This window comes from Leptonychotes weddellii, chromosome 5, assembly GCF_054177405.1.
Source record: "Leptonychotes weddellii isolate Sample4059 chromosome 5, ASM5417740v2, whole genome shotgun sequence".
Taxonomy (NCBI): domain Eukaryota; kingdom Metazoa; phylum Chordata; class Mammalia; order Carnivora; family Phocidae; genus Leptonychotes; species Leptonychotes weddellii.
Window position 1 is genome coordinate 146,556,553 of NC_138373.1, and position 26,020 is coordinate 146,582,572.

At 39.1% G+C, this 26,020-nt stretch overlaps 2 protein-coding genes across 9 annotated transcripts in view; one reads left to right on the forward strand and one right to left on the reverse strand.

Moving 5' to 3' along the window:
* The window catches only part of PWP1 (PWP1 homolog, endonuclein), a 24,461-nt gene extending 8,761 nt beyond the window's left edge, over positions 1-15,700 (forward strand). The window contains exons 6-15 of the mRNA XM_081822368.1: positions 1,368-1,478; positions 2,290-2,420; positions 3,034-3,095; positions 8,345-8,441; positions 9,277-9,338; positions 10,539-10,650; positions 12,690-12,780; positions 12,868-12,989; positions 13,998-14,103; positions 15,035-15,700. Of these exons, the coding sequence (XP_081678494.1) occupies positions 1,368-1,478; positions 2,290-2,420; positions 3,034-3,095; positions 8,345-8,441; positions 9,277-9,338; positions 10,539-10,650; positions 12,690-12,780; positions 12,868-12,989; positions 13,998-14,103; positions 15,035-15,144 (1,004 nt within the window). The 3' untranslated portion in view covers positions 15,145-15,700. The remainder of the gene's footprint in view (positions 1-1,367; positions 1,479-2,289; positions 2,421-3,033; positions 3,096-8,344; positions 8,442-9,276; positions 9,339-10,538; positions 10,651-12,689; positions 12,781-12,867; positions 12,990-13,997; positions 14,104-15,034) is intronic.
* The window catches only part of PRDM4 (PR/SET domain 4), a 54,662-nt gene continuing 42,032 nt past the window's right edge, over positions 13,391-26,020 (reverse strand). For 6 of the 8 annotated variants that reach the window (XR_014145912.1, XR_014145913.1, XR_014145910.1 and 3 more), the window contains 2 exons: positions 14,675-14,778; positions 13,391-14,191 (listed from right to left, as the gene is read on the reverse strand). The gene's annotated coding sequence lies outside the window, so the exon portion shown is untranslated. Of the gene's footprint in view, positions 14,195-14,674; positions 14,779-26,020 lie in introns of all 8 variants that reach the window. The other 2 variants (XR_014145915.1, XR_014145911.1) reach the window with 2 other exon arrangements.

A 26,020-nucleotide genomic window follows, 5' to 3' on the forward strand; every position in this document is an offset into this window, starting at 1 on the left:
ATTGGAAGAATAAGCAGGAAGGATGTTGGGGGACTTCTCTTTCCTTGAGTGCACTGGGATCTTTCTTTTCTTTCTTTTTAGGTTTTAATCTGTCCTTCTCTTTAAGCCTCTGATCTCGGAGACTAAGCATTCGCTTCATGGTGGCATACTTTCTTGCTTTCTTTTGCTTCCCCATGTTCACGCCGTGCTCTTGTTTCTCTACTGCACATTTTTTAATTGGATTATTTGTTTTATGGTGTTGAGTTTTGTAAGTTCTTTATGTATTTTGGATACTAACCCTTCATTAGTCATTTGCAAATACCTTCTCCCATTCTGTAGGTTGCCTTTTAGTTTTGCTGATTGTTTCCTTCTCTGTGCAGAAGCTTTTAATTTTGATGTAGCTCCAGTAGTTTATTTTTGCTTTTGTTTCCCTTGCCTCAGAAGACCTATCTAGAAAATGGTCTGAGGAATTTCTTTAAAAATCCTTAGCCTCTCTTAACATTGCTTCTTTGTAATAAAAAGCACATGGGTGGGGGAATTTCTGTTTGGGCTCTGTTTTATCAGTGTTTCCTTACATAATTTTTGAAAGACTTCTTAGTCATTGATGTTAACAGTATTTTTGCTCCTTAACATTGTAACTCTGAATGATAAAGAGCCAATTGTTTTAGTTGTCATATTCCAAAAGAGTGTTCTCAAGAGCTTAATTTACATCATTGGTCTTTAAACATTAAAGAAGTAATTTTTGACAAGCATTTAGATTTCTAAATGTGAGTTATTTCTCTCCAGTGCTATTTTTTGTTTGTTTATTTTTATAGCCAGATAGGCCTTTAAAAGATAATAAAGTACTCCTTATGGAGCCCTTACGAGCATTTGTTTTTGTAGTGGGTGGACCAGAAGATGGGACCGTTCTAACCAGTGCACATGCAGATGGAGTGTTCAGGCAAATGTCAGTTCTCTGTCACTGTTCCTTTCCCTTGGAGCACACCAGGTGATAGGAATATATGAGACCTGCGGAATTTTGGCTGAGCACTAACAACTTTGGAGGCTCCTTTTTTTTTTTTTTTAAAGATTTTTATTTTTATTTATTTGAGAAAGAGAATGAGAGACAGAGAGCATGAGAGGGAGGAGGGTCAGAGGGAGAAGCAGACTCCCCGCCGAGCAGGGAGCCCGATGCGGGACTCGATCCCGGGACTCCAGGATCATGACCTGAGCCGAAGGCAGTCGCTTAACCAACTGAGCCACCCAGGCGCCCTGGAGGCTCCTTTTGATGCCATCAAATGTGTCTCGAGCACATCGGCTCCTATGGGTTTAACAGGGAGAGTCTGTCCTTTTCAGTGGGATGTGATTTCTTATTCCGACTCAATAAAGTCTCTTCCCAATATTTTCAGTTTATAATCAGGAAGAAGATTCCTTTTATGTGCATCATGATATACTGCTGTCTGCATACCCTCTAAGCGTGGAATGGCTGAATTTTGATCCTAGCCCAGATGATTCTACAGGTAATTAGAAAAGCTTAGATGGCGCAGTGGTTCCTAGTCCTGTATGTTATTCCTAGCCACATAAGTTATGTATTCTGTATGAATGTTTTCAGAATTGTTGATTTTTTTAATGAAATTGTTATTTTATGAAGTTACATAGTTCTTAAAACACAATCACGTAATTGTTTTGAGTCTGTGTGTCTCCAGGCTTCAGATAAAGAGGTAGCTGCCCTGCTGTAGGCAGAACAGGCTGACAGCATTAGGGGTTGCCAAACTGTGTGAAGTCCTCATAAAAACCCAGTATAAAGTAGCATGACCTTTCTTAGGAAACATCAAGTAAAACCAAAATGGAGAAGTACGTTCCTGTGTTAGTTGTTCTAGCCACAGCTGCACACTACTTAGGTGCCCCGTCCTACTTCTTAATAAAGGTAAAACCTGGTAATACTCATACTTTACGTCTCGTTTGCCAAGCTTATTCACATGCGTGTTCTGATTCAGTCCTCATTTTCACGACACTAGTGAAGGTGGAAGATGGTTTTTGTTCTCAGAACCTAAGTAGGGCCCCTGGGGCCAAAAGACTGAGCCCTTGTTATTCAAATTATGGTCCAAGGACCAGCAGCACAGTATTGGCATCACCTGGGAACTGGTCAGAAATGCAGATGTAGGGGTGCACTCAAGACCCCTGAAACAGAATATGCATTTAAACAATATTCAGGTGATAACGCATGCATGTGAAAGTTTGAGAGAAAGTGCTCTAAGACATTACTCAATCTACAGTGCAATATTTCTCATTAGAAATTTTTTAAATCAAATACCTCATTTCCTCCTGTAGGAAATTATATTGCTGTGGGAAATATGACCCCTGTTATTGAAGTGTGGGACCTTGATATTGTGGACTCTTTAGAACCAGTCTTCACACTTGGAAGTAAGCTATCAAAAAAGAAGAAAAAGAAAGGAAAGAAGGTAAACAAGTTAATGATTACTTAAACTCTAATGACAGAGAAGTTTACTGGTGGGGTGGAGGAAGGAGAACATATACTTTGTCAGTTAGACACTTTGGTGGAACAGGACAGATAGTTATGAAGTTATTGTAGTTTCTAGTTTCAAAAGGCTCATCCAAGGAAAAATTGATCGCTGATTGCACAAAACTTCCATTGGCACATTTTTCGTCCTTACACAAACCATTTACTCTCAGGTTATGATCCTTTTTGATAATAGTAACTATTCACACTAATAGGCTTCTTTGAATTTTTGAAAAAATTCTGTTTAAGTCTTTAGTATGTTGAATTCTAAATATCCATGTATTAATTCCTGTAGCTTTTAAGACTTAACTTTGGGGTGGGGGTTGATATTTATAGAACCGTCCCACCTAGATAAAGAACTACTGTAGTTTCTCTTCTGTAAAGAGTATTTATCATAGATTCCTAAAGTAACAGGAAGACAAGGTATTTCTTTCTGTAGGTCTTCAAGCAAGTTTGCTTAAGATCAAACAATCTTAAGATTTAAAGAATCTTTCAAATGAACATCAGTTACAGGGGTCACTTTAATACAAACAGTAATGAAACAATTATTACAGAGTTCCTCAGCAGAGGGGCATACTGATGCTGTCCTGGACCTTTCCTGGAATAAGCTGATCAGGTAAAAAGAAATAACATTTGGAGGGTTGTTAGAGACTATATACCCACTGTCATCTCACCTCATGCCTTGCACCTGTCTCTGTGTTGTGTGTCGGGGGTCTCTGTGTCTGCGCCTTCTTCCCCTGTCCTGCAGTACATGCCGCTTGAAGGCAGGAGCTTTGCTGTCTGTGTCCTTGCAGCCCCCACGGCACCTGCCAGCTCTGAGCTCTGTAGGGGCTCGGGCTCGTTACGTGTCTGGTGACCAGTGCCCCCCCGACACCACTGGGGAAGCACTGCTCCAGAGCCGGTGGTGCCGAATTGTCGTTCTTTTCATGGAAGACATTTCTCTCACTCATTTAGTTTGCACAAAATTTCATCCACATTTTTTAAATTGATTTAATTGTGGTAAAATATACATAATATTGAGCACTTCAGCTATTTTTAAGTGTATAGTTCAGGGGACGTTGTTGTGCAACCATCACCACCATCCAACTGCAGAAATTGTCATCTTCCAGAAGTGAAACTCTGTATCCATTAAACAATAACTTGCCATTCTCGGCACCCCCGGGCCCAGTAACCTGCTTTGTGTCTCTGTGAATCGACCCTTCCAGTTAGTTCATATAGGTCGGATTATATAGTATCTGCCCTTTTGTGACTGGCTTATTCACTTAGCACAAGGTCATCCATGTATTGTAGCATGTGACAGGATTGTTTGGAAAGCCCACATTTTGTTTATCCATCTGTTGATGAACATCTGTGTTTCCACCTCCTGACTATTGTAAGCGATGCTGCTGTTATGCACATTGATGTACAAATATCGGTCTTAAGTCCCGGCTTTCAGTTCTTTTGAGTATATTCTCAAAAGTGAAATTGCTGGCTCATATAGCAGTTCTGTGTTTACCATTTTGAGGAGCACGTTTCAGGTGCCAGTTGGCCCATTTGTATATATCTTGGGAGAAATGTGTAAGTCCTTTGTCCATTTTCGAATTGAGTTTTTTGGTTTTTCATTGAGTTGTAGTTCTTTATATATTCCGGATATAATCTCTCATCAGATAGGCGATTTGCAAATATTTTTCCCCATCTGGTGGATCACCTTTAACTCTCTTGATAGTGTCCTTGGATGCACATAAGTTTTTAATTTTGATGTCGATTAATTTTCACTTTTGTTGCCTGTGCGTTTAATGTTATATCCAAGAAATCATTGCCAAATCCTTGTCATGAGGTTCTTCCCTTAAGAGTTTTTACTGTCTTAGCTCTTACGTTTAGGTGTTTGATCCATTCTGAGTTAACTTTTGTAAACAGTATAAGGTAAGAGTTCCACTTCATTCTTTTGCATGTGTCATCCACATATTCTTTATGCTGATCCTTAAACAACAATTACCCCAGAAGGCCATTTTCCTAATAGCGTAGTTGGTTTAAGGGGCTTCAAAGGCAAGGAAGGTAAGCATTAGGTTGAGCTTACTTGAGCTGTAAGAATAAACTGGATTGCCCAAGGCACATTTTCTTAACATCTCTGTTACACAGGATACTTTGTAATTGTGAGCACTCTAAGGAGGATCCCAGCCAGCCGGCTTACCTAGGGATATCCTGTCTTCTTGTTTGTGTTCAAACCTCTTCAGCGTTAGAACCATTTGGTGAGGGGCACCTGGCTGGCTTATTCGTAGAGTATGCGACTCTTGATCTCAGGGTTGTGAGTTCAAGCCCCACATTGGGTGTAGAGATTACTTAAAAAATATTTTTAAAAAAACAAAAAATAAAGTGCAAGTTCCTGGGCTCTAATCCCTTCGAGATTGAGTCACATCTGGAGCAAGGGCCCAAGAATCTGTTGTGTTGTTTTGTTTTTTAAAGCTTCTCCTGGTTTTGTCTGCATTGGGCCCGTTCCTAACTAACGGGCAGACGAATAAGAGATCGAAATGAGTGTGCCCTACTTTTAGGAGCCCAGTCGTTTACAAATCTGAACTGTGAGAGTAAATGACACATGCTAAATTCTTAACACATAGCAGCTGTTAATTTGAGTAACTTGAGTTTGTTCTGATGGAACAGCCCCTCATCAATTGCAGCAGATTCAGCAGTGCCTTTCCCCAGCCACAGTCCCCAGCTCTGTGGAGGCACTAGTACCCCTGTCCCGCCCCGTCTGCCCTCACGTCTCCTTGACTGCAGGGCCACATGTGTCTTCGTTCCTTAACTCTTCTACTTTCTCCATCTTACTACAGACCTTGGTTCTCTTTTCCCCTTTCTTTACTGAAAAGGTACAGAATGCTTTTAAATACTTTGCATACATGCCCTGGTACAGAGAGTTTGGGATCATGGTGAAGAATGACATGTTGACGTTGTTACTAGTTGGGGACCTTGGGACCTTGGGACCTTGGTTTCTAGTAAAATGCTCCCAGTAACAAAATGCATGTTCTTTGCTCATTCATACTCCTATTGTAGTGCTCTTCTTGGGAGTATAGCATTCAGGAGTTGGGGGGAGGGGGTAATTTAATTTTAAGCCTCATACAGTAAGAATTTTAATATGAAAGGAATCTCAGATGTTCGGGGAAGGACTAGGGTGAAAAATGTACCATGAAATTTTAACTTTTTGCTGTTGGCAGGCATTGAATATAAATAAAATATTGGGAATTTAAGTAACATTTAAATCTGTGACATGCCAAGGACTTAAAACATTAATGACTTGTATATGGGACTTAATCACAGAAGTTTGAAATTCATTGATTAGAAAAAAAGAATATCCATGATCCCCTTAAGAGACCCTACCTGTGTCACTGAAATGTAAGTTATAAAACTGAAAGCAGTTTGTATAATGGAAGTATTTCTTAAGGAAATAATATCCAAAGATGAACCCATCGACATTTTAATAGGATATTGGTTTTCTGGGCAAATATTACTCCTAGTAATGACTTAATTCTGTATCGAGCCATTTCAAACCAGATATTGAAGAATGAGCTTTCAGTTACAAGGAGAAAAGGCAGGCAAATAACATTTATCAGGGGCCTACAATATTCTGGTCACTCAGCCATGAACTTGAGTTGTAACCCTTTGAAGTTGGTTGTAGCATTCTCATTGGCAGGCAAGGAAGTGAGACTGACTTTTAAGACTTACAACTAATAAATAGTAGCACCAGGAATCCATTTCAGGTTTTCTGGGCTCTAAGGCCTGTGTTCTCTTGTAGAATGACATTATTAGCACTTGATACCTAAGAGGTAGGCATATTGTTTTTCCCTATTAATAGCATTTAATGACCTTTTTTTATTTAAAAAAAGTTGATATATAAAATCACGTCATAAAATTCAGTCTTTAAAGTGACTTGGGGTGTATTCCCAAAATTGTACAACTATCTCCACTGTCTAATTCTATAACATTTTCATCAAACCAAAAAGCAATCCATACTATAAGCAGGCATTTCTTATTCTCCTGTCCTTCCAGTGCCTGACAACCACTAATCTTTTTTCTGTCTCTATGGATTTGACTATGTGGACATTTCTAGAAATGGAATCATAAAATATGTGGCCGCCTGTGTCTGGGTTCTGTCACTTTTGTATGTTTCCAAAGTCCATCCTATTGTAGTATTTATTAGTACATCATTCCTTTTTATTGCTTGAATGGATATACTATATTTTGTGTATCTATTCACCAGTTAATAGATGTTTGGTTTGTGGGGTTTTTTTGCCTATTATGAATAATGCTACTGTAAACATTCATGAGCAGATTTTTACACAGACCTATGTTTTCATTTTCTAGGATATATACCTAAGAGTGTAATTGCTAGGCCATATGGTAGTAGTCTGTACCATTTCCATTCCCACAAGCAAGGTAGCTAATTTTTCTGTTTTGCTAGCACTTATTATTGTTTGTGTTTTTCATTATAGCTGTTCCATGAGTGGGAAGTGGTATCCCACATTTTCATTTTCATTTCCCTAATGAACAACTTTTCACATGCTCATTGGCTAATTATAGATCTTCTTTAGAGAAATGTCCATTCATATGTCTTTGCCCATCTTCTGATTGGGTTGTCTTTTTATTATTTAGTTGAGAGTTCTTTATTCTAGAATCAAGTCCTTTATCAGACATATGACTTACAGATAATTTTCTCCCGTTCTGTGGATTGTCTTTTCACTTTCTTGATGATCTCATTTGCAATACAAGTTTTTCATGTTGATGATGTCTGGTTCATTTATGTCTTTTGTTTCTTAGGCTTTTCGTGTCATACCTTAGACACCATTGCCTAACCCAGGGTCACAAAGATTTATACCTGTTTTCTTCTGAGAGTTTAATAGTTTTAGCTCTTACATTAGTAGGTCCATCCATGATCTATTTTGAGGTAGTATGAGTTAGAGGTCTAACTTCATTCTTTTGCATGAGGGTATCCAGTTGTCCCTGAACCATTTGTTGAAAATACTGTTCTTGAACCGTGAATAATCTTAACATCGTTGTCAGAAACAAATGACAAAGGATTTATTCTTCATTCTGTTCTGTTAACCGGTATGTCTGTCCTTAAGCCAGTACTACATTGTTAGGATTATTGCGGCTTTTCAGTCCATTTTGAAATCCAAACTGTGAACTTTTCAACTTTTCTGTTTTCCAAGATTATGTTGGCCGATTTGAGTCCCTTTCATACGAATTTTCTTAAAAGATTTATTTATTTATTTTAGAGTGCGCATGAGTAGGTGGGGCAGAGGGAGAAGGAAAATGAATCCCAGATTCACACCAAGCACAGAGTCTGATGAGGGGCTCGATCCCATGACCCGTGAGATCACAGCCTGAGCCAGAACCAAAAGTCGGATACCCAACCGACTGAGCAACCCAGGAATCCCCCATATGAATTTTAAAACCAGCTTGTCCATTCTCTGCAAAAAAAAAAGTCTGCAGGGGTTTTGAAAGGGATTGGTTGAATCTTTAGATCAGTCTGTAGATGGCAGTATTTCTGTCTTAACATTAAATCAGGGCACCTGGATGGCTCAGTTGGTGGAGCATGCAACTCTTAATCTCAGGGTCATGAGTTTGAGCCCCACATTGGGTGTAGAGGTTACTTAAATAATTAAATAAATCTTTAAAAAAAAAAATCTTCCAATCCATGAACATGAGATATCTTTCCATTCATTCAGATAATCTTTCTTTCTTTTGTAGTTTTCAATATATAAATCTTGAATGCTTTTGTTAAATTTATTTTTAAGTATTTTATTCCTTTTGATGTTATAGAAAATGGAATTCTTACATTTAGTGCTCTTGACTTTAAAAACAATTACCTAATTTGTCTCCTCCCTTTCTCAGAAACGTGCTGGCAAGTGCATCAGCTGACAACACTGTAATTCTGTGGGATATGTCCTTAGGGAAACCAGCAGCTAGCCTTGCTGTACACACAGACAAGGTATGGTGATTGAGTGGTAGATAAAAGGAATTCTAAAAAATATGGGACAAATGTTGGCTACAATAATCCCAAACATTTATATATGGCTTTTTATGAATTACAAAGTGTTTTGACATGCTGTCTTACTGGATCCTCACAGAACCCTGTATGATAGTTAGAATTACCCATTTTAGAGATGCAAATGTGGAGACAGATGAAGTGACTGGAAACATTAGTATTTTGTTGCATGTTTACAGAGACCCATAAAGAGACAGGGGTGTCGGTCACCAGATGAGGTTAAAGAATTTAACAGATCTGTTATTGCAGAACTCAGGGATCAGATGTGCTGGTGTACATTGTGGGACTTCAGAGTATGTAGAGTTGCCCAGTAAGTTTGACTGCTCCCTTTTTTGTTCTCAGTATATTTAACATTTGAGGGACATAGATATTTTGCCAACCATGACTTGAGAAATGCTGCATTGAGGATTTTTTTTTGGTTGTTTTTTTTAAGATTTTATTTATTTATTCATGAGAGACAGAGTTTTAGAGAGAGAGAGGCCCATGGAGAAGCAGTCTCCCCATGGAGCAGGGAGCCCGATGCGGGGCTCAATTCCAGGACCCTTGGATCATGACCTGAGCTGAAGGCAGACGCTTAACCAACTGAGTCACCCAGGCGCCCCATTTGAAAATGTTTTGTCCTTTTGATTATGTAATACATTTGTTTCTTTAAATAGTACTGAATTTCAAAGGGAAAAATTTATAAAAACTGCCAAATTGATTCTCTTGATTAAGTACTAAGCAGTTTTACCAAAACCAAACAAACATAGATCTGTTCATTTATGTTTTCTCCTGTTAGGTCCAGACTCTGCAGTTTCATCCATTTGAAGCACAGACTCTGATTTCTGGATCCTATGATAAGTAAGAAAACACTGCAGGAATCACTGCTGCTGTTTTTGTCTCCTAATTCAGAAAGTATCACTTGATGCTCAGATAGAATATAATACTGAGTGCTTAAACTTCTGGTAATACTTACTTGTCCCTTTCAGCTTTGTCCTTTCAGTCTGCAAGGGAATGTGGTTCTGTCGTAATAATGTAGTTCCTAACTAGCAACTACTTTGCTTTTTAGAGGCCATAGGAGTAAGCCATTGCTATGGAACAGGCTGTCCCAAAATTCAGTGACTTAAAACAATAAACATTTCTTATGCCACTTCAAGATTAAGCTAATCTAGGCTAGATTCAACTGGTAGGTCTGATCTTGGCTTGTTTTGGTGGGGCTTTGGAGATTTGGCTCTCCTTGTTTCACATCCTCATGGAACCTGTGGACTAGCCCACACATGTTCTCATGGAGAGGTCAGAAGCTTACGCAGAGATACCAAAGCCTCTTGAGACCTAGGCTCAGAACTAGTACACGTCTGTCTTACGTTCTGGGCCGAAACAGATAACATGGAGCGGGAAACAGACTGCCTTTATGAAAGAATTCCTACATTCCTGACAGGGGGTGTGGATATAGGGAGAGGTGAGGAATTAGACCCATTACAGTCCATCACGGGGTTTCCAGTCATGCATGTGCATCTTTTTACAGATTGGGTCTGAAGGTGGGAGAGAGAGGTAGTGGAAGCAGAAACCAACTTGCAGTCTTTATTTTCATTCCTTACTCTTTTGAAGAGTGATATAGGTTTATATTTTTTAGTTGGGATTCATTCAGAATTACAAACATCTTCTATTGGCTCCCCCAACACAATAACCTGCCTGTGGAGAGTAAATGTAGCTAAGACATGAATTATCTGGCTCTGAGCACTGCTGCGAACAGGAAAATTCAAAGTTGTCCTGGATTTTTGGAAATAGAGAGGATTCATCTTGTAAGTTGAGGACTCAGCCTAGAGACGGTCAAGGCTGCTGTGATATCCAGAGTCACCAGTGCCTTCAAGTGACAGAACCAGAGTCCACCAGTTAATGAAAGTCAACTCCTCTCTTCTACTTTTAGAACCTTAAAATAGGCTTTAAATAATTGGATCTTGAATTCACAGTGTTGTTTTGTTACCATTTCATTATAAATAAACGTAAAACATATAGAAGAATTGAACTCTTAAAACCCTAACTTGGCCTATCTGTGTCCAGGTCAGTGGCTTTGTATGACTGCCGAAGTCCAGATGAAAGCCATCGAATGTGGCGATTCAGCGGACAGATTGAGAGAGTGACTTGGAATCACTTTTCACCTTGTCATTTTTTGGTAAGACTACATACTACTGTTTTGCTTATCTAGGTACTAATGACTTGCTCTAACTCCATTGTAGAGAGAATCTGAAAAGCTTTTTCTGATGGTGGTTTGTTTGTTTTGGGGGAGGGTTGGGGGGTTTTTTTGTTTTATTTATTTATTTTTTAATGCTGCATTAGCATGCAGGCCTGAATCACTGATTTATTTTTTTTATTTTATTTTTTATTAAGATTTTATTTATTTGATAGAAACAGCGAGAGAGGGAACACAAGCAGGGGGAGTGAGAGAGGGAGAAGCAGACTTCCCGCCGAGCAGGGAGCCCCCCACGTGGGGCTCGATCCCAGGACCCTGAGATCATGACCTGAGCCGAAGGCAGACGCTTTAACGACTGAGCCACCCAGGCGCCCGTTTTGTTTTTTTTTGGTTTTGGTTTTTGGGTTTTTTTTGTTTGTTATTGTTTTTTGTTGTTGTTGTTTTTTGAGTAGGCTCCACACCCAATATGGGCCTTGAACTCCTAACCCTGAGATCGAGAGTCACATGCTCTACCAACTGAGCCAACCAAGTGCCCCGCTTTTTCTGTATTAACACCATGAAATAGATTTTAGAGTAAAAAATTTTTCTAACAATGGATCAGCTACAGGTGGTTAACATGTAAATGATTTTGCTAATTTCCAGCCATTTCAAAGGGCCACATTTTAGTTACTGATTTTGATTGTATTAATGTGTTTCTTTGAAATATTAAGCTTAGCTAATCTATGTTTTTTAATGGTTAAGTTCATCCAAGAAGATACTCTTTTATTTAAATTAAATGGAGCTCCAGTGATGAGAATGCTAGCCTATTTAACTAATATAGCAGCCTCCCAGATAGGAAAAAGTGTTAAGTTCTTTGTTTAAATATCCTTAATATGTGTAGGATAACAGTTTTCTGTGTAGCATCCAAAGATTCCACAGACTTTTCAATCCATGGAGAAATAAAATCCCAGCTTTCATCAAGAAGATTAAAGATACATCCATTAATTTCCTAATTTTCCTAAAGTAAAATATGTAGTACTTTATGAATGAGGGAAAAACAGCTTTCTTAAAATAAGTGGACAGTTTTAATAAGGTTCCTGAAACAATGATTCTGAGCACATTTAATCTCATCTCTGTGCTCAGAGGTACAGTGCCGGTCCCAGCTGCATGGCCTGAAGCCAGATTCCATTTCGTGGTGATCAAGAGTGAAGTCCCAGTTGTATTTGAATGTTGTGTTGGTTGTACTTTGGCTCTCAACACCCAGGCACACATATTTCCTGAATTATTTGCTAACAAGTTTTCATTAGTACTAAAGTCACAAATATTTAAGAAAATGGGAAGTGATTACAATAAAATGGTTTGCCTCCTTTGCTCCAGGCTCCTAGGATGAGACCTCTGTCCTCTTCTGTTTTTGTCCCCTTCGCAGCCCAGCCATCAAGACTGTATCACTTGTCCCTTTTTCCCCTCCCTGTTTCCTGTCGTGGCTGTCGCCCTCAGCCAGCACACAGGCCCAGGTCTCTCTCCCATCCTTGACTAGGTCTGTCTCTTGGTTCCTTCTTTCCTCCCCTTTCTTGGAAGTGTAACAACCCACCATAATCTGCCTTCCTTATCTGATTAAACCTTTCCACCAAAATGTTGACACCATTCATCGCTTTCTTCAGAAGCGCTGTTTCCTTGGCTTCCCTGATGTCCTTTGTTATACCCTCTCTCTGATTCTTCTGTGAGCTCTTCCTCAGCCTGCACCTTAAGTGCTGTGCTTCCCAGGCTTCTGTTCCCTTGCATCTGACCTCTGCTTGCACATCTCTCACCCTGGCCTGCACCACCACCAGAGCTTCATCCTCATACCCACTGCACGGTACACACACCAGCTGCATCAGTCCCCGCAGGAACAAAGTCCGCTTATACCCAAGTAAATTTTTCGTGTTATTTTTTAATAAGCTCCTCAGGTAAATAGCTGGTTTTCACTATAATTTATACTTTTTACCCATTGCTAAATTTCATTGCCATGTAGCGTGACCTTGCCCATCTTTTACTCTTTCCAGGCTAGTACAGATGACGGCTTTGTATATAATTTGGATGCACGTTCAGATAAGCCAATTTTTACACTTAATGCACACAACGATGAAATCTCTGGTGAGCACAAATAGTGTTTCATTTCTGTTAACTTATGATGAAGTAAATCTGCATGTCAGAGTCTGAACTAATCTTCTCTTCCTTTAGGTCTTGATCTAAGTAGTCAGATCAAGGGCTGTCTTGTGACAGCATCAGCAGACAAATATGTGAAGATCTGGGACATACTGGGAGACAGGCCAAGTCTGGTTCACTCTAGGGACATGAAAATGGTAAGAATTTCTCTCGGCATCTTTCTTTTCTGCTTTTTTCTGTTTCTGACCTGTATTGTCATCTTTCCCTAGGAATTTTTGAGCTTAGTCAAATTTGGTGAGAGGTTTGTGACTTAGTCATTGATTTCCTCTAAAACTGTCCTATCTGGTTCCTCTCCCACCTGACATGATTAACAGTTGTTTAGTAAGAAGGGTGGAAAGAGGATTTTCTAGGACTTAAGCAGAATGGCCATGGCTTTCTTTTTTAACCCTGAATTGAGGACCATCCCAGGAAAGTTTGGACCTTTAGGGCACTGTAGCTGTTAGGGTCAGTTTATCTGTCACTACCTCTGCATAACTAGTTTTGACTACACTGAAATGGATTACTATGTAGTAGCAAAAAAAATTAGAAATAACCACAATTCATTTAGCAAATATTTATTGAGCACCTACTATATGCCAGGCACTGAGTTAGTATAATTGTATATGTAGAACACTGCACATCTGTTTGTGTGTACAAATATTTATGGGGAAAGTAAGTTACAGACTCAATTATATAGTACTATATATCCAGCTTATATTAAAATGCTTAAATGTTTATATTTAAATTTAGAATATCCTATCCCAAAACCTGAAAAAGTATAAAAATCTTACAATCACTGTTTATATTTTCTATAATGCATATGTATTAGTAATAAACAAAAAAATTACAAGTTTAAAAAGTCATTTAATGGTGACCTGTAGTAGCATCATTGCTTAAAAAGGAAAATAAAAGTTTCTAGGAATACTGAGCGGATTAGAGACCTGAGTAGTCAGAGTGCACACATCCTCACGGAATGGCCATCGTGCTGAACTTGTGTGGCTTCGTCTATGGTAATGGTCCTGCCACCTTGATTCTGAACTACTTTGCAAGAGGCTTAAAAGAGGTACTGGTGAGTTGGTTCAAGTTTGTGTAGGTAGGAGCAGGGGTTTAGATTGGGGCTTTCTGGAAGGACTGAAAAAACTGACCATCTGTTTTCTTCTTCCTAGGGAGTTCTGTTCTGTTCTTCCTGTTGTCCTGATTTGCCGTTTATTTATGCCTTTGGAGGTCAGAAAGAAGGGCTTCGGGTCTGGGATATAAGCACAGTCTCATCAGGTAAGAATCTTAATTCCCTTTTTCTAAATGAGAAAAATGTGTGGCTTGAATACACGAGGTAGATCCAGTGTTCATCCCGTAATGTAGTCTGCTTAGGGAAATAGACAAGATCACATGTAATTTGGAGATGTTCATGTTCACAAATTTGTCTTCACAATGTAAATGTAGACCGTTTTAAAAATATTTATGACAGGGCGCCTGGGTGGCTCAGTTGGTTAAGCAACTGCCTTCAGCTCAGGTCATGATCCTGGAGTCCCGGGATCGAGTCCCGCATCGGGCTCCCTGCTCAGCGAGGAGCCTGCTTCTCCCTCTGACCCTCCCCCCTCTCATGTACTCTCTCTCATTCTCGCTCTCTCAAATAAATAAATAAATCTTTATTAAAAAAAAAATATTTATGACAAAATTTGAATTTATGGGAAAGCTGGAAGGAAATATAACGTGGTCTCTAAGAACAGTCCTCCCCTTCCCAGCGTGAATAACCTGCCTTTTCTCAGCTACTTGCTTCAAAATCGAGCTTTCCTTAAGCGACTGCTCCCCTCCCTTCAGGGGAACCTGGCTGCTTATTTATTACCTTGAGGTAGTCTGGTTTGTCCTATAAACACAGAAGACGTAGCTCCACTGATTCCTGAATCTTCCATGTAGAACAAAGGTTCTAAATCCAAAACAAGTTTTCTGCTGGTTATGATATAGAAAGATGAAAGAAAAAAGTCACTTTATCAAGGTAGATTAAATAAAACCAGGTTAAATGGTAGACTAAAACACGATTAACCTCATTCAGAATGTTAATTTGGACTTATTTCATTTCCCATTTATAAAATGTTAAATTTATTTTCCTAGAATTTCCACACTGTTCATTTCTACATCTCTATATTTTATATTATAGGTTCTTGGTTTTCTAATCTGGTAATTTCTTAACTTATTTATGTTGTAGTAAATGAAGCATTCGGAAGACGAGAGAGGCTTGTTCTTGGCAATACGAGAAGTTCATCTATTAGTGGCCCTTTTGGGAGCAGAAGCTCAGACACACCAATGGAGTCTTAATGTGGAGCATAAAATTTTGTTTTTTATTACCTTAACTCAGTTTTAAAAGCTGACCTAGAAACATCCATGTGTAGCTACAGCCATGTAGTGACTGAAACAAACTTCATTATTTCTTACTGCCAGACATTCCTCTTCAGCTATGGCGGCAGCACAAGCAGGGCTGGTCTTTGCGTTTGCCTTTTCAGTGTGTGGTGTTTAGGGCTCCTACTGCATTTCTTGAAGAGGATAATAAAGAGGTTTTTAAAAAATAATTCCTTAAATATGCCATGTGTCATAGGTAACCTACAGGTTTGTAAAATAGGTAGTAATTTGTGGAATTTTAGAAGAAAATCCTCTGATCTTAAAAGATGGGTAAACCCAGGCCTAGAAAGGCTGTGATTTGGCCAAGATTGCACAGTAGCCATAAACAGGGGCAGGTGCCCCAGGAATGGAATTGCTCTTTCCTGACTTGTTTTCCAGTTAATGTTCGTGACTTTAGAAATGTTCTCAGTGCTACTCGTAAAGTTCAGTAACTAAATTAAAAGTGGGATGCCTCTTTCCCCCAGCATGGTATTCATCGTGATCAAAGAAAAAAGAGACATTACATTATGATAAAGGTGTCAGTCCAATAAGAGGATAGAACATAAATATCATAGGAGCACCTAAATAAATAAAGCAAATGTTAACAGACCTAAAGGGAGAAACAGCAATACAATAGTAGCAGCAGAACTTAATATCCCACTTTCATCAATAAATAGACCGTTCAGACAAAGTTAATATGGAAACATTGGCCTTTACAGACATATACAGAACATTCCTTCTGAAAGGAACAGAACGCACTTCTTTTTCTCAAGCACACATGGGAAATTCTCCAGGATAGATCACATGTACCACAAAAAGTCTAAATTTCAGAAAATCGAAGTATCAGGTATCTTTTCTGACCACAATGGTATGAAACTGGAAAATTACATGAAGCACACTGGAAGATTTGCAAATATATGGAGATTAAATAACATGCTACTGAACAGCCAATGGGTCAAATAAAAGAAAAAGAAAAAATACCTAGAAACAAGTGGAAACACAACATACCAAAACTTATGGGATATAGCAAGAGCAGTCCTAAAAGAAGTTCACTGCATTCAATGCCTGCTCAACCTTTTACACCTCAAGAAACTACAAAGAAAGGAACAAAGCCCAAAGTTAGTAGAAGGAAGGAAATAAAGACCAGAGTGGAAATACATGAAATAGAAACTAAAATGGATCTAAGAACTATTCTTGTGAAAACTGACGTTTTAAAACTAAGGAAAAAGGACGCAAAATCAAACATAAGTTGTTAAAACTGGTAGACCACCAAAATACAAAGGATCCTAAGAGACTACTACTATGAACAGTTAAGAGTACAACAAATCAGAAAATCTAGAGGAAAGGGAAAATTCCTAAAAATATACTACCAGCAAATCTGAATCACGAAGAAATAGAAAATCTGAAGGGACCAATTACTAGTAAGGAGATTGAGTCAGTCATCAAAAACCTCCCAACAAACAAAAGTTAAGGATGAGACTGCTTCACTGGTGAATTCTACCTAATACCTAACCAATCCTTCTCACACTCTTCAAAAAATCGAAGAGGAGGGAATACTTCAGACTCATTTTATGTAAGGCCAGCATTACCCTAGTATTAAACTAGAAAAGGACACCACAAAAAAATTATAGGCCAGTGTCCTGATGAACCTAGGTGCAAAACCTTCTACAAAATACTAACCAAATTCAACAACATTAAAAGGATCCTATATCATAAGCAAGTGGGATTTATTCCAGGGATGCAAGGATGGCTCAATACCTGGAAATCCATCATGATACATCTCATTAACAAAGGATAAAAATCATAAGGTCACCTTAGATGCAGAAAAAACATCTGACAAAATTGAACATCCATTATAAAAACAAAGTGGGTTAGCAAAACAAAGGGTTAGCAGGAATGTACCTCAACATAATAAAGGTGATGTATCACAAGTGTACAGCCAGCATACTCAGTGAAAAATTGAAAGCTTTTCCTCCTAAGATCAGAAACAAGACAAGGACCCCACTCCTCACTTTTATTCAACCTAGTATTGGAAGCCCTAACCAGAGCAATTAGGCTTTGGAAAAGGAGAAAGCATCCAAGGCAGACTCCACCAAAAAACTGTTAAAACTAATAAAATTCAGTAAAGTTCCAGGGTACAAAAATCAATATGCAGAAATCTGTTGTATTTCTATACACTAACAATGAACTATCAGAGAAATTTCTTAATCCCATTTACATCAAAAAGAACAAAAGAGGAATTTATCCGAAAGGGAAACTATAAGACACTTATGAAAAAAATTGAAGACAAATAGGTGAAAAGATACTCCATGCTCTTGGAATGGAAGAATATTGCTAGGATGTCCACACTACCCAAAGCAATCTACAGATTCAGTGTAATCCCTATGTAAATTCCAATGGTGTTTTTCACAGAAATAACCCTAAAATGGGTGTGGAACCACCAAAGAACCTCAAATAGCCAATGCAGTATTTTTTTTTTTAAGATTTTATTTTCAAGTAATCTCTACACACCACATGGGACTCAAACCCACAACCCAGAGTTCGAGTCACACACTCCACCAACTGAGCCAGCCAGGCTCCCCTAGCCAAAGCAGTCTTGAGAAAGAACAACAAAGATGGAGGCATCATGCTTTCTGATTTCAAGCTATGTTACAAAGCTACAGTAGCCGGGCATCTGGGTGGCTCAGTTGGTTAAGCGACTGCCTTCGGTTCAGGTCATGATCCTGGAGTCCCTGAATCAAGTCCCACATCGGGCTCCCTGCTCGGCAGGGAGTCTGCTTCTCCCTCTGACCCTCCCGACCCTCCCCCCTCTCATGTGCTCTCTCTCTCAGTCTCTCTCGATTAAATAAAAAAAAAAAAAAAAAGCTACAGTAGCCAAAATAATACGGTATTGGCATAAAAACAGACACAGATCAAGTGAACAGAATAGCCCAGAAATAAACCCATCCATACATTGTCAACCTACAACAAAGGAACCAAGAACATACAATGGATAAAGGACAGTCTCTCCAATAAATGGTGTTGGTTAAACTGGATGGCTACATGGAAAAGAATGAAACTAGACCACTATCTTACACCATATATAAAAACCAACTCAAAATAGATTAAGAGCTGACCATAAGACCTAAAGCCATAAAATTACTAGAACATCAGTGATAATCTTGACATTGGTCTTGACAATGATTTTCTAGATCTGACGACAAAAGCAAAGGCAATAGCAACAAAAACTAAGTTTGATAGCATCAAATTAAGCTTCTGCACAGTGAAGGAAACTGACGAAATACAATTTACAGATGGGAAAATATTTGCAAATCATCTGATATGGGGTTAATATCCAAAATATATAGAGAACTACAACTCTAGCCAAAAGAAAAAAAAAATCTGATTAAAAATGAAGAGTACTTGAATAGACATTTTTTAAAAACGACATACAGATGGCCAGAAGTATGTGAAAAGGTGCCCAACATCACTAATATCAGGGAAATGCAAATCAAAACCACAATGACACAATCATTAGAATGGTTATTATCAAAAAGATAAGAAATAAGTGTTACAAGAGTAGAGAAAAGGGACCCTTGTGCACTGTTGAAGAGAATGTAAACTGGTGCAGCCACTATGGAAAACAGGATAGAGGATCCTCAAAAAATTAAAAATAGAACTACCATGAGATCCAGAAATTTTACTTCTGGGTATTTATCCAAAGGAAACAAAAACAGTAACTCAAAAAGATATCTACACTGACATGTTCACTGCAGCTTTATAATAGCCAAGACAGGGAAACAACCTAAGTGTTCATCGATGGAAAAGAAAGTGTGTTTGTGTTTGTATACACACACACAAAGTGGAATATTACTCAGCCATAAAAAGGAAGGAAATCTTGCCATATGTAAAAACATGGACCTTGAGGGCATAAATTATGCTAAGTGAAATAAGTCAGATGATACCATATGATCTTGCTTATATGTGTAATTTTTTTTTAAATCTGAGCCCATAGATATCATAGATAAATCTGAGAACAGATGGATGGGTGAAATGAGTGAAGGTAGTCAAAAGGTACAAACTTCCTGTTATAAAATAAGTCATGAGGATGTAATATACAGCATGGTGACTAAAGCTAATAATACTGTATATCTGAAAGTTGCTAAGAGTAAATTGTAAAAGTTCTCATCACAAAAAATAACTTGTAAGTATGTATGTGGATGGATATTAGAGTTGTTGTGAGCATTTCACAATATATACAAAAATCTAATCTTAATGTCCTGTAACTGAAACCAATATGTTATATGTCAATTATCTCAATAAAAAAAAAAGTGAATGTGAAACACAAAGTAAAGATTGCCCCCTGAGGCAAAAGTGTATCTTAATTGCTCCTGTCATGGCCAAAGTGTATTAATTCTCCCAAATGTTCTACTTCTCCCAACACTAACTTCTCTCCCCCCAAAAGGAGTTAAATATAACAAAAAAGAAATGATACATGATGGTTATATTAAAAGCAAATTAAACAGACTCATAAATTTGGTTTCCTGGAACTCTGCAGTAGATTAATTGGGAAGTACTCTCTGAAAACCTGTAAGGAAATCAGGGATGCAGAACTGGGCAGAGGGAAAAGTTGAACCATTAGGAAGTTTCAACAGATGTCCCTTTCAGATCTTTAGCTCTAAAGCTGAAATGACCCTCCATAGAAGTCTGGAATTAAGGCACCCCCACCTCATCATTTGGTTCAAGCTGTCTGCCGGGAATAAGCAGTCTCCCCAGGCAAGGCAGCTGCCATAAGCTGAAAGCCATTTCCAGAGAAAAATTTCGCTGGAAGCGGTCAGTAGCTAGCACCTCTGGAAAGAGCTGCTTATTCATGAAAGGGATTCTAGGTGGTACATCCCAGCATCCATTACAGAGTGCAACATCTAATTTTACAAATGCTGGACTAAGAAATACAGGTCCTGGAAGGCCCAGAAGTACTGAGGAATTAAGTCATTGAGGAAATACTGCACCAACAGCCAGAAGAAAACATAAATCCGAAAAGGAATCTGGCATCTGAGACAATTTGTTCCCTAAGAATATGTGTAGATTCCAGAAAGGTGGCTAAGGGCCTGAGAAATTGATCAATGATTTTTTTTTTTTTTAAACCACACAGTGCTAGTGGGAAACAAAACCGGTATCCAGAAGGATCAAGTAGATGGTGCTTGAATAACCCAAGGCTTTGAGTTGGCCTAGAAATAATGACTAACCAGAAACTTCCTCCCACAAACAGACTGAAGGCCAGTTTTAAATCATCTGAATTATAATTCACTAATGTAATCCAGGATTGCTGGTACCCTTAGCTGCCTACCAAAAACACAAATCCTCTCTGGAAGAAGATAATGTCATATTGGTCCACACATTTTTATTATAATTTTTAAAAACTTTTTAAAGATTTTATTTATTTGACAGAGATAGGGGATAGAAAGCACAGTGTATCTTAATTGCTCCTGTTATTAAGCAGGGGGAGTGGGAGATGGAGAAGCAGGCTCCCAGCTGAGCAGGGAGCCTGATGCAGGGCTCAATCCCAGCACCCTGAGATCATGACCTGAGCTGAAGGCAGACGCTTAATGACTGAGCCACCCAGGCGCCCCTTTTATTATAATTTTTGACACATAAAAACCAGGGCATAAAAAATAACCAGGTATATAAGGAAACCAAACATAATTGAAAACCGAAAAATACAGATAATAGAAAGGAACATACAAGATCCAAATAAGGGAGCTATCAGAAACGGATTTTGTAATAACTATCTTTAACATGGTCAAGGAAATTTAAAAATTGAGAATTTTGGCCAAAAACTAGAAATTGAATTTAAAATGGAAAAGCTCGGGATACCTGGGTGGCTCAGTTAAGCTTCTGCCTTTGGCTCAGGTCATGATCCCACGGTCCTGGGATCAAGTCCCGCACCAGGCTCCCTGCTCGGCGGGGAGCCTGCTTCTCCCTTTCCCTTTGCTGCTTCCCCTGCTGGTGATCTCGTGCCCTCTCTCTCTCTCTCTCTCTCCCCCCGCCCCGACAGAATTAAAATGGAAAAGCTGGAACTGAAAGGCATAATAAGAGAAATTACAAACTTGGTAAGTGGCTTTAACAGATTAGATACAACTGAAAAGTAAAGAAAAATGGCATATAATTCTCTAGAAGGAGAGAAGAAAAAGCTAATAATATGTGTAAAAATATTAGCTAAAATGTTTCCAGAACTAATGACATCAAACAACAGATTTGAAAGCACCACTAACCCCATGCAGAATATACCAAAGAAAACCACATCTTGGGGCGCCTGGGTGGCTCAGCCGTTAAGCGTCTGCCTTCGACCCAGGTCATGATCCCAGCTTTCTGGGATCGAGCCCCGTGTCGGGCTCCCTGCTCAGCGGGAAGCCTGCTTCTCCCTCTCCCACTCCCCCTGCTTGTGTTCCCTCTCTATGTCTCCATCTGTCAAATAAATAAAATCTTTAAAAAGAAAGAAAACCATGCCTAGGCACATTATGGTAAATAGCTGAAAACTAAAGCAGAGGTAAGGCACAGCCGCGGCGAGGCAGGGAGGAGCATATTATCTTTAAAGGAGCAACAATTCAACTTCTGGATGACTTCTTAACAAAAATAATGGAAGCTGGAAGGTAACATGTATATATTCAAAGTACTGAAAAAAATAGCCACATTTGAATACTGTACTTAGCAAAAGTATCCTTTAAGGAAAAAAAAAAAAATGAAAGTTACTTTCAAATAAACAAAATGAGAGTACCTATGAGGAGACCCACACTAGAATAAGTGGAACAGGCAAATACTAAAATATATGAAAAAAGAATAATTCTTTGATAAAGAGAAACCTTAATCCAAAGAATGAAAATGCCCAGAAGTATACTTGGCCATAAGGTGTTTTCCTGATTACTAGGACTTAAAACAAGGGTTCACAAATTTTACAAAAAGTAGACATTCCATTTAGTCAGCTAGTTGCATCTGTCACAACACTCAGACTCTGTTGTGGCACAAAAACAGCCACAAACAATACATAAATGGACACTTTGAAAAAGAAAGAAGAGGCAGACTGTTGGTTCTCCAACACTGAGTGCCCCCCTATGCCCAGGGCTGTACAGACCATGGGAGATTCAGTCTGAATAAGGAAAGCCTTTGCTCTCTACCTAATGGGACAATGGTATAATTACAGATTGTGAATTTTAACAAGCAGTAAAAATGACCTTCTAAGACCCATTGTAACTTGGTAGAATAAAAGAGCTATCAATCCATGAACCATTAATATTTCCTACGTAATTCATGACTGTGACTTCAAACATTTGAGTGTGAATCCTGTGGAATGTCATTCCAAGTCGGACACTGGTATAAAGGTACAGTAACTTGGGTTCACAGCAGACTGAAGGACAGGGTAACTATTTTGGTTTTCTTTGTTTTGATCTGGCTTTTGATTAGCTATCAAAACAAGCCCCAGATCACCAAAAACTAGTGACAGCTAGAGGAGACCTCTGATAAAATTAACTATTGAGTTTAAACCTATCTCAAATTTGGTATTTTCGCCTACAAAGAACAGCTACAAAAAATGCATTTTGGGGGGTGCCTGGCTGGCTCACTTGGTAGAACATGGCAACCCTCGATCTCAGGGTTGTGGGTTCAAGCCCCACTGGCTGTAGGGCTTACTTAGACACACAAAGTCTTTTTCCTCAGGAAAAGACTCAGTTATGTATAAAAAATAAAGCACTTCCACTATTATATGTTGACATGTCTAAACATGTCTTACAATAAGAATTCATATTTAATATACATCAACAATTTTAAATAGTAAAATAGGGCTGACACTTTTATTTCCAACTTGAAAGTACAAGGCATGATAAATGCCAAGCAGGGGGAGTGCTTGGAGCCCGGCGAACGAGCCTGTGGAGCTCCTGGTAGAGTGGGCTTGGGGACCCGGGAGCGGAAGAATGCCGGGCCGGGCTTGTAGCTGCTGCTGAAAGCCAGTGCAGGCCGCCGGTGAGACGCCGAGCAGACAGGCAACAGACGTCGGCACACATGGGGATTCAAATCCAAGTCAGGATAACAGATTTCAAAGGACGCTCAACTGTGCCATATAGACAGAGAGAAGGGTCCCCTGTCACTTCCTGCCATAGGGGTGCCCCACTCTTAAGTGCGAAGACATGTGAGCCCAAAGATTTGTAACCTAGAGAGAGAACGCCTTTTGCATGGAAAGTGGGAGAACAAGATGCAGCATTATTTTCATCGTTGATAGTTTCTTGGTGATCAGTGTTATTAGATAGCACGTGGAGACGCTATGGGGTGGATCATGTCTGTCAAAGTGAAAAAGTAACACTAACTTTTTTTTAAAAATTGACCTAGATATATGTAGGCTCCAGATAATGATATCCTGGAATTCAATTTCACTGAGACCAATTATTTTACAAGGTAGAATAGCAACTTATTTTGGGGGGTGGGGAGTAACAGTATACAGGTATGATGATAAGGCCTCAATTGTTCATGACAACCCCGGCTACATGTTACAAAGCTCTTCTCAACAAAAGTGATTATTAAATGTACTACATACTTTTTTCCTGGTCTCAAATAAATTAATAAACAGAAAACAAAATACCATCAGGGCAAACATCTAGAATTTGGGTTCAAAAATAACTTGTTGCATACTTCTGTTTCTAGCTCTGACACCTTAGCTTGTAATGCTCTGCCACTAAAAAGAAGAAAGGCTGAATAAATGCATGCAACATCGATTTGAAGTCACTGAAGAGCTTCTAAGGCAACTAAGACCCAAGGAGCACAGATTCTGGGAGAAGGGACATGTAGGAAAGTGACCTAGGCTAGTTGTCTTCTCCGGTATTTACTAATTTTTACGTTGTGTCAGGTGAGAAACTAAAGGGGAAAAAACATGCAGGTGAAAAGTGCAGCAGAGGGGCCCCTGGGTGGCTCAGTCGGTTACCTGCCTGCCTTCGGCTCCCTGCTCACTCGGGAGCCTGCTTCTCCCTCTCCCTCTGCCTGCCCCTCCCCCTGCTTGTGCTCTCTCTCTGTCAAATAAATAAATAAAATCTTTAAGGGCGCCTGGGTGGCTCAGTCGTTAAGCGTCTGCCTTCGGCTCAGGTCATGATCCCAGGGTCCTGGGATCGAGTCCCACATCGGGCTCCCTGCTCAGCAAGAAGCCTGCTTCTCCCTCTCCCATTCCCCCTGCTTGTGTTCCCTCTCGCTGTCTCTCTCCCTCTGTCAAATAAATAAATAAAATATTTAAAAAAAATAAATAAAAATAAAAATAAATAAATAAATAAATAAAATCTTTAAGAAAAGTACAGCAGAGCATTCATCAGCCTCACAACACTAGAAAAACAAAACGACCTAAGGACCTCAGGAAGCAGGCCTCTAAAAACACTTCAGGCTCTCACTGTGATCCCTAAAAGCCTACACCTAGAAGCTGAGGTGAGCTACAGGCAGAGCCAACTTTATAACATCTGAAGCCCAGCCATGAAAAAGATCAGTCTTGATTGGACTGAGGTGTCCCTGCTCTAGCTATTTGCCAGAAGATATGGTGAATCCTCTCTGGAAGAAGTAATTTCATCCACAGCATCTACTGTTTTTCATATACAATCCCCAGCATCTCATCAAAACTTATGAAGCATACCAGGAAATAGGACCAAAAGAGAAACAGACCCATGGGTGCCTGGGTGGCTCAGTTGGTTAAGCATCCAACTCTTGATTTCAGCTCAGGTCATGATCTCAAGGTCATGAGACTGAACCCTGCATCAGGCTCCATGCTCAGCAGAGAGTCTGCTTGTCCCTCTCCTTCTCTCTCAAATATTTTTTTTAAAAGACCAAATATTAAAGAGAAACATACCCACAAGGAATTAACACAATGGACTTTGACTGGACATGGACTTTGAAATAACCAAGATTTATATAACCAATAAAATATGAGAAAAGATTGAGTATTATCACCACAGAACTGGAATCTATAAAGAATCAAGTGGGAATTCTAGAACAGATATATAGAGAACTTGATATATGGGATTATTATAAACCAGACACAGGTAAAGAAAGATTAGTGAGGGTAGGTCAATAGGAACTATCCAGACTAAAGTATAAAAAAAACACATAAAACATATAATAGACATGGTGCAAAAGTCTAACATACATGTAACTGGAATCTGAAAATGGATGAGAAAGCAATATTCAACGAAATTATAGTTAAGAATTTTTCCAAAACTGATGAAAGGCATCAATAAAATAAGCACTTTGAGAGAAATGCTCAACATCAGGGAAATGCCAATTAAAGCCACAGTAAGATATCTCTTCACATCCACTAGAAAAGCTATAATCAAAGACACACAGACTATAAAGAACTTACCAAACTCAACACCCAAAGAATAAATAATCCAAGAAATGGGCAGAAGACATGAACAGACATTTTTCCAAAGAAGACATCCAAATGGCCAACAGACACATGAAAAAGTGCTCAACATCGCTCAACATCAGGGAAATCCAAATCAAAACCTCAATGAGATATCACGTCACACCAGTCAGAATGGCTAAAATTAACAAGTCAGGAAATGACAGATGTTGGCGAGGATGTTGAGAAAGGGGAACCCTCCTACACTGTTGGTGGGAATGCAAGCTGGTGCAGCCACTCTGGAAAACAGTATGGAGGTTCCTCAAAAAGTTGAAAATAGAGCCACCATATGATCCAGCAATTGCACTACAGGGTATTTACCACAAAGATATAAATGTAGTGATCCGAAGGGGTATGTGCACCCCAATGTTTATAGCAGCAATGTCCACAACAGCCAAACTATGGAAAGAGCCAAGA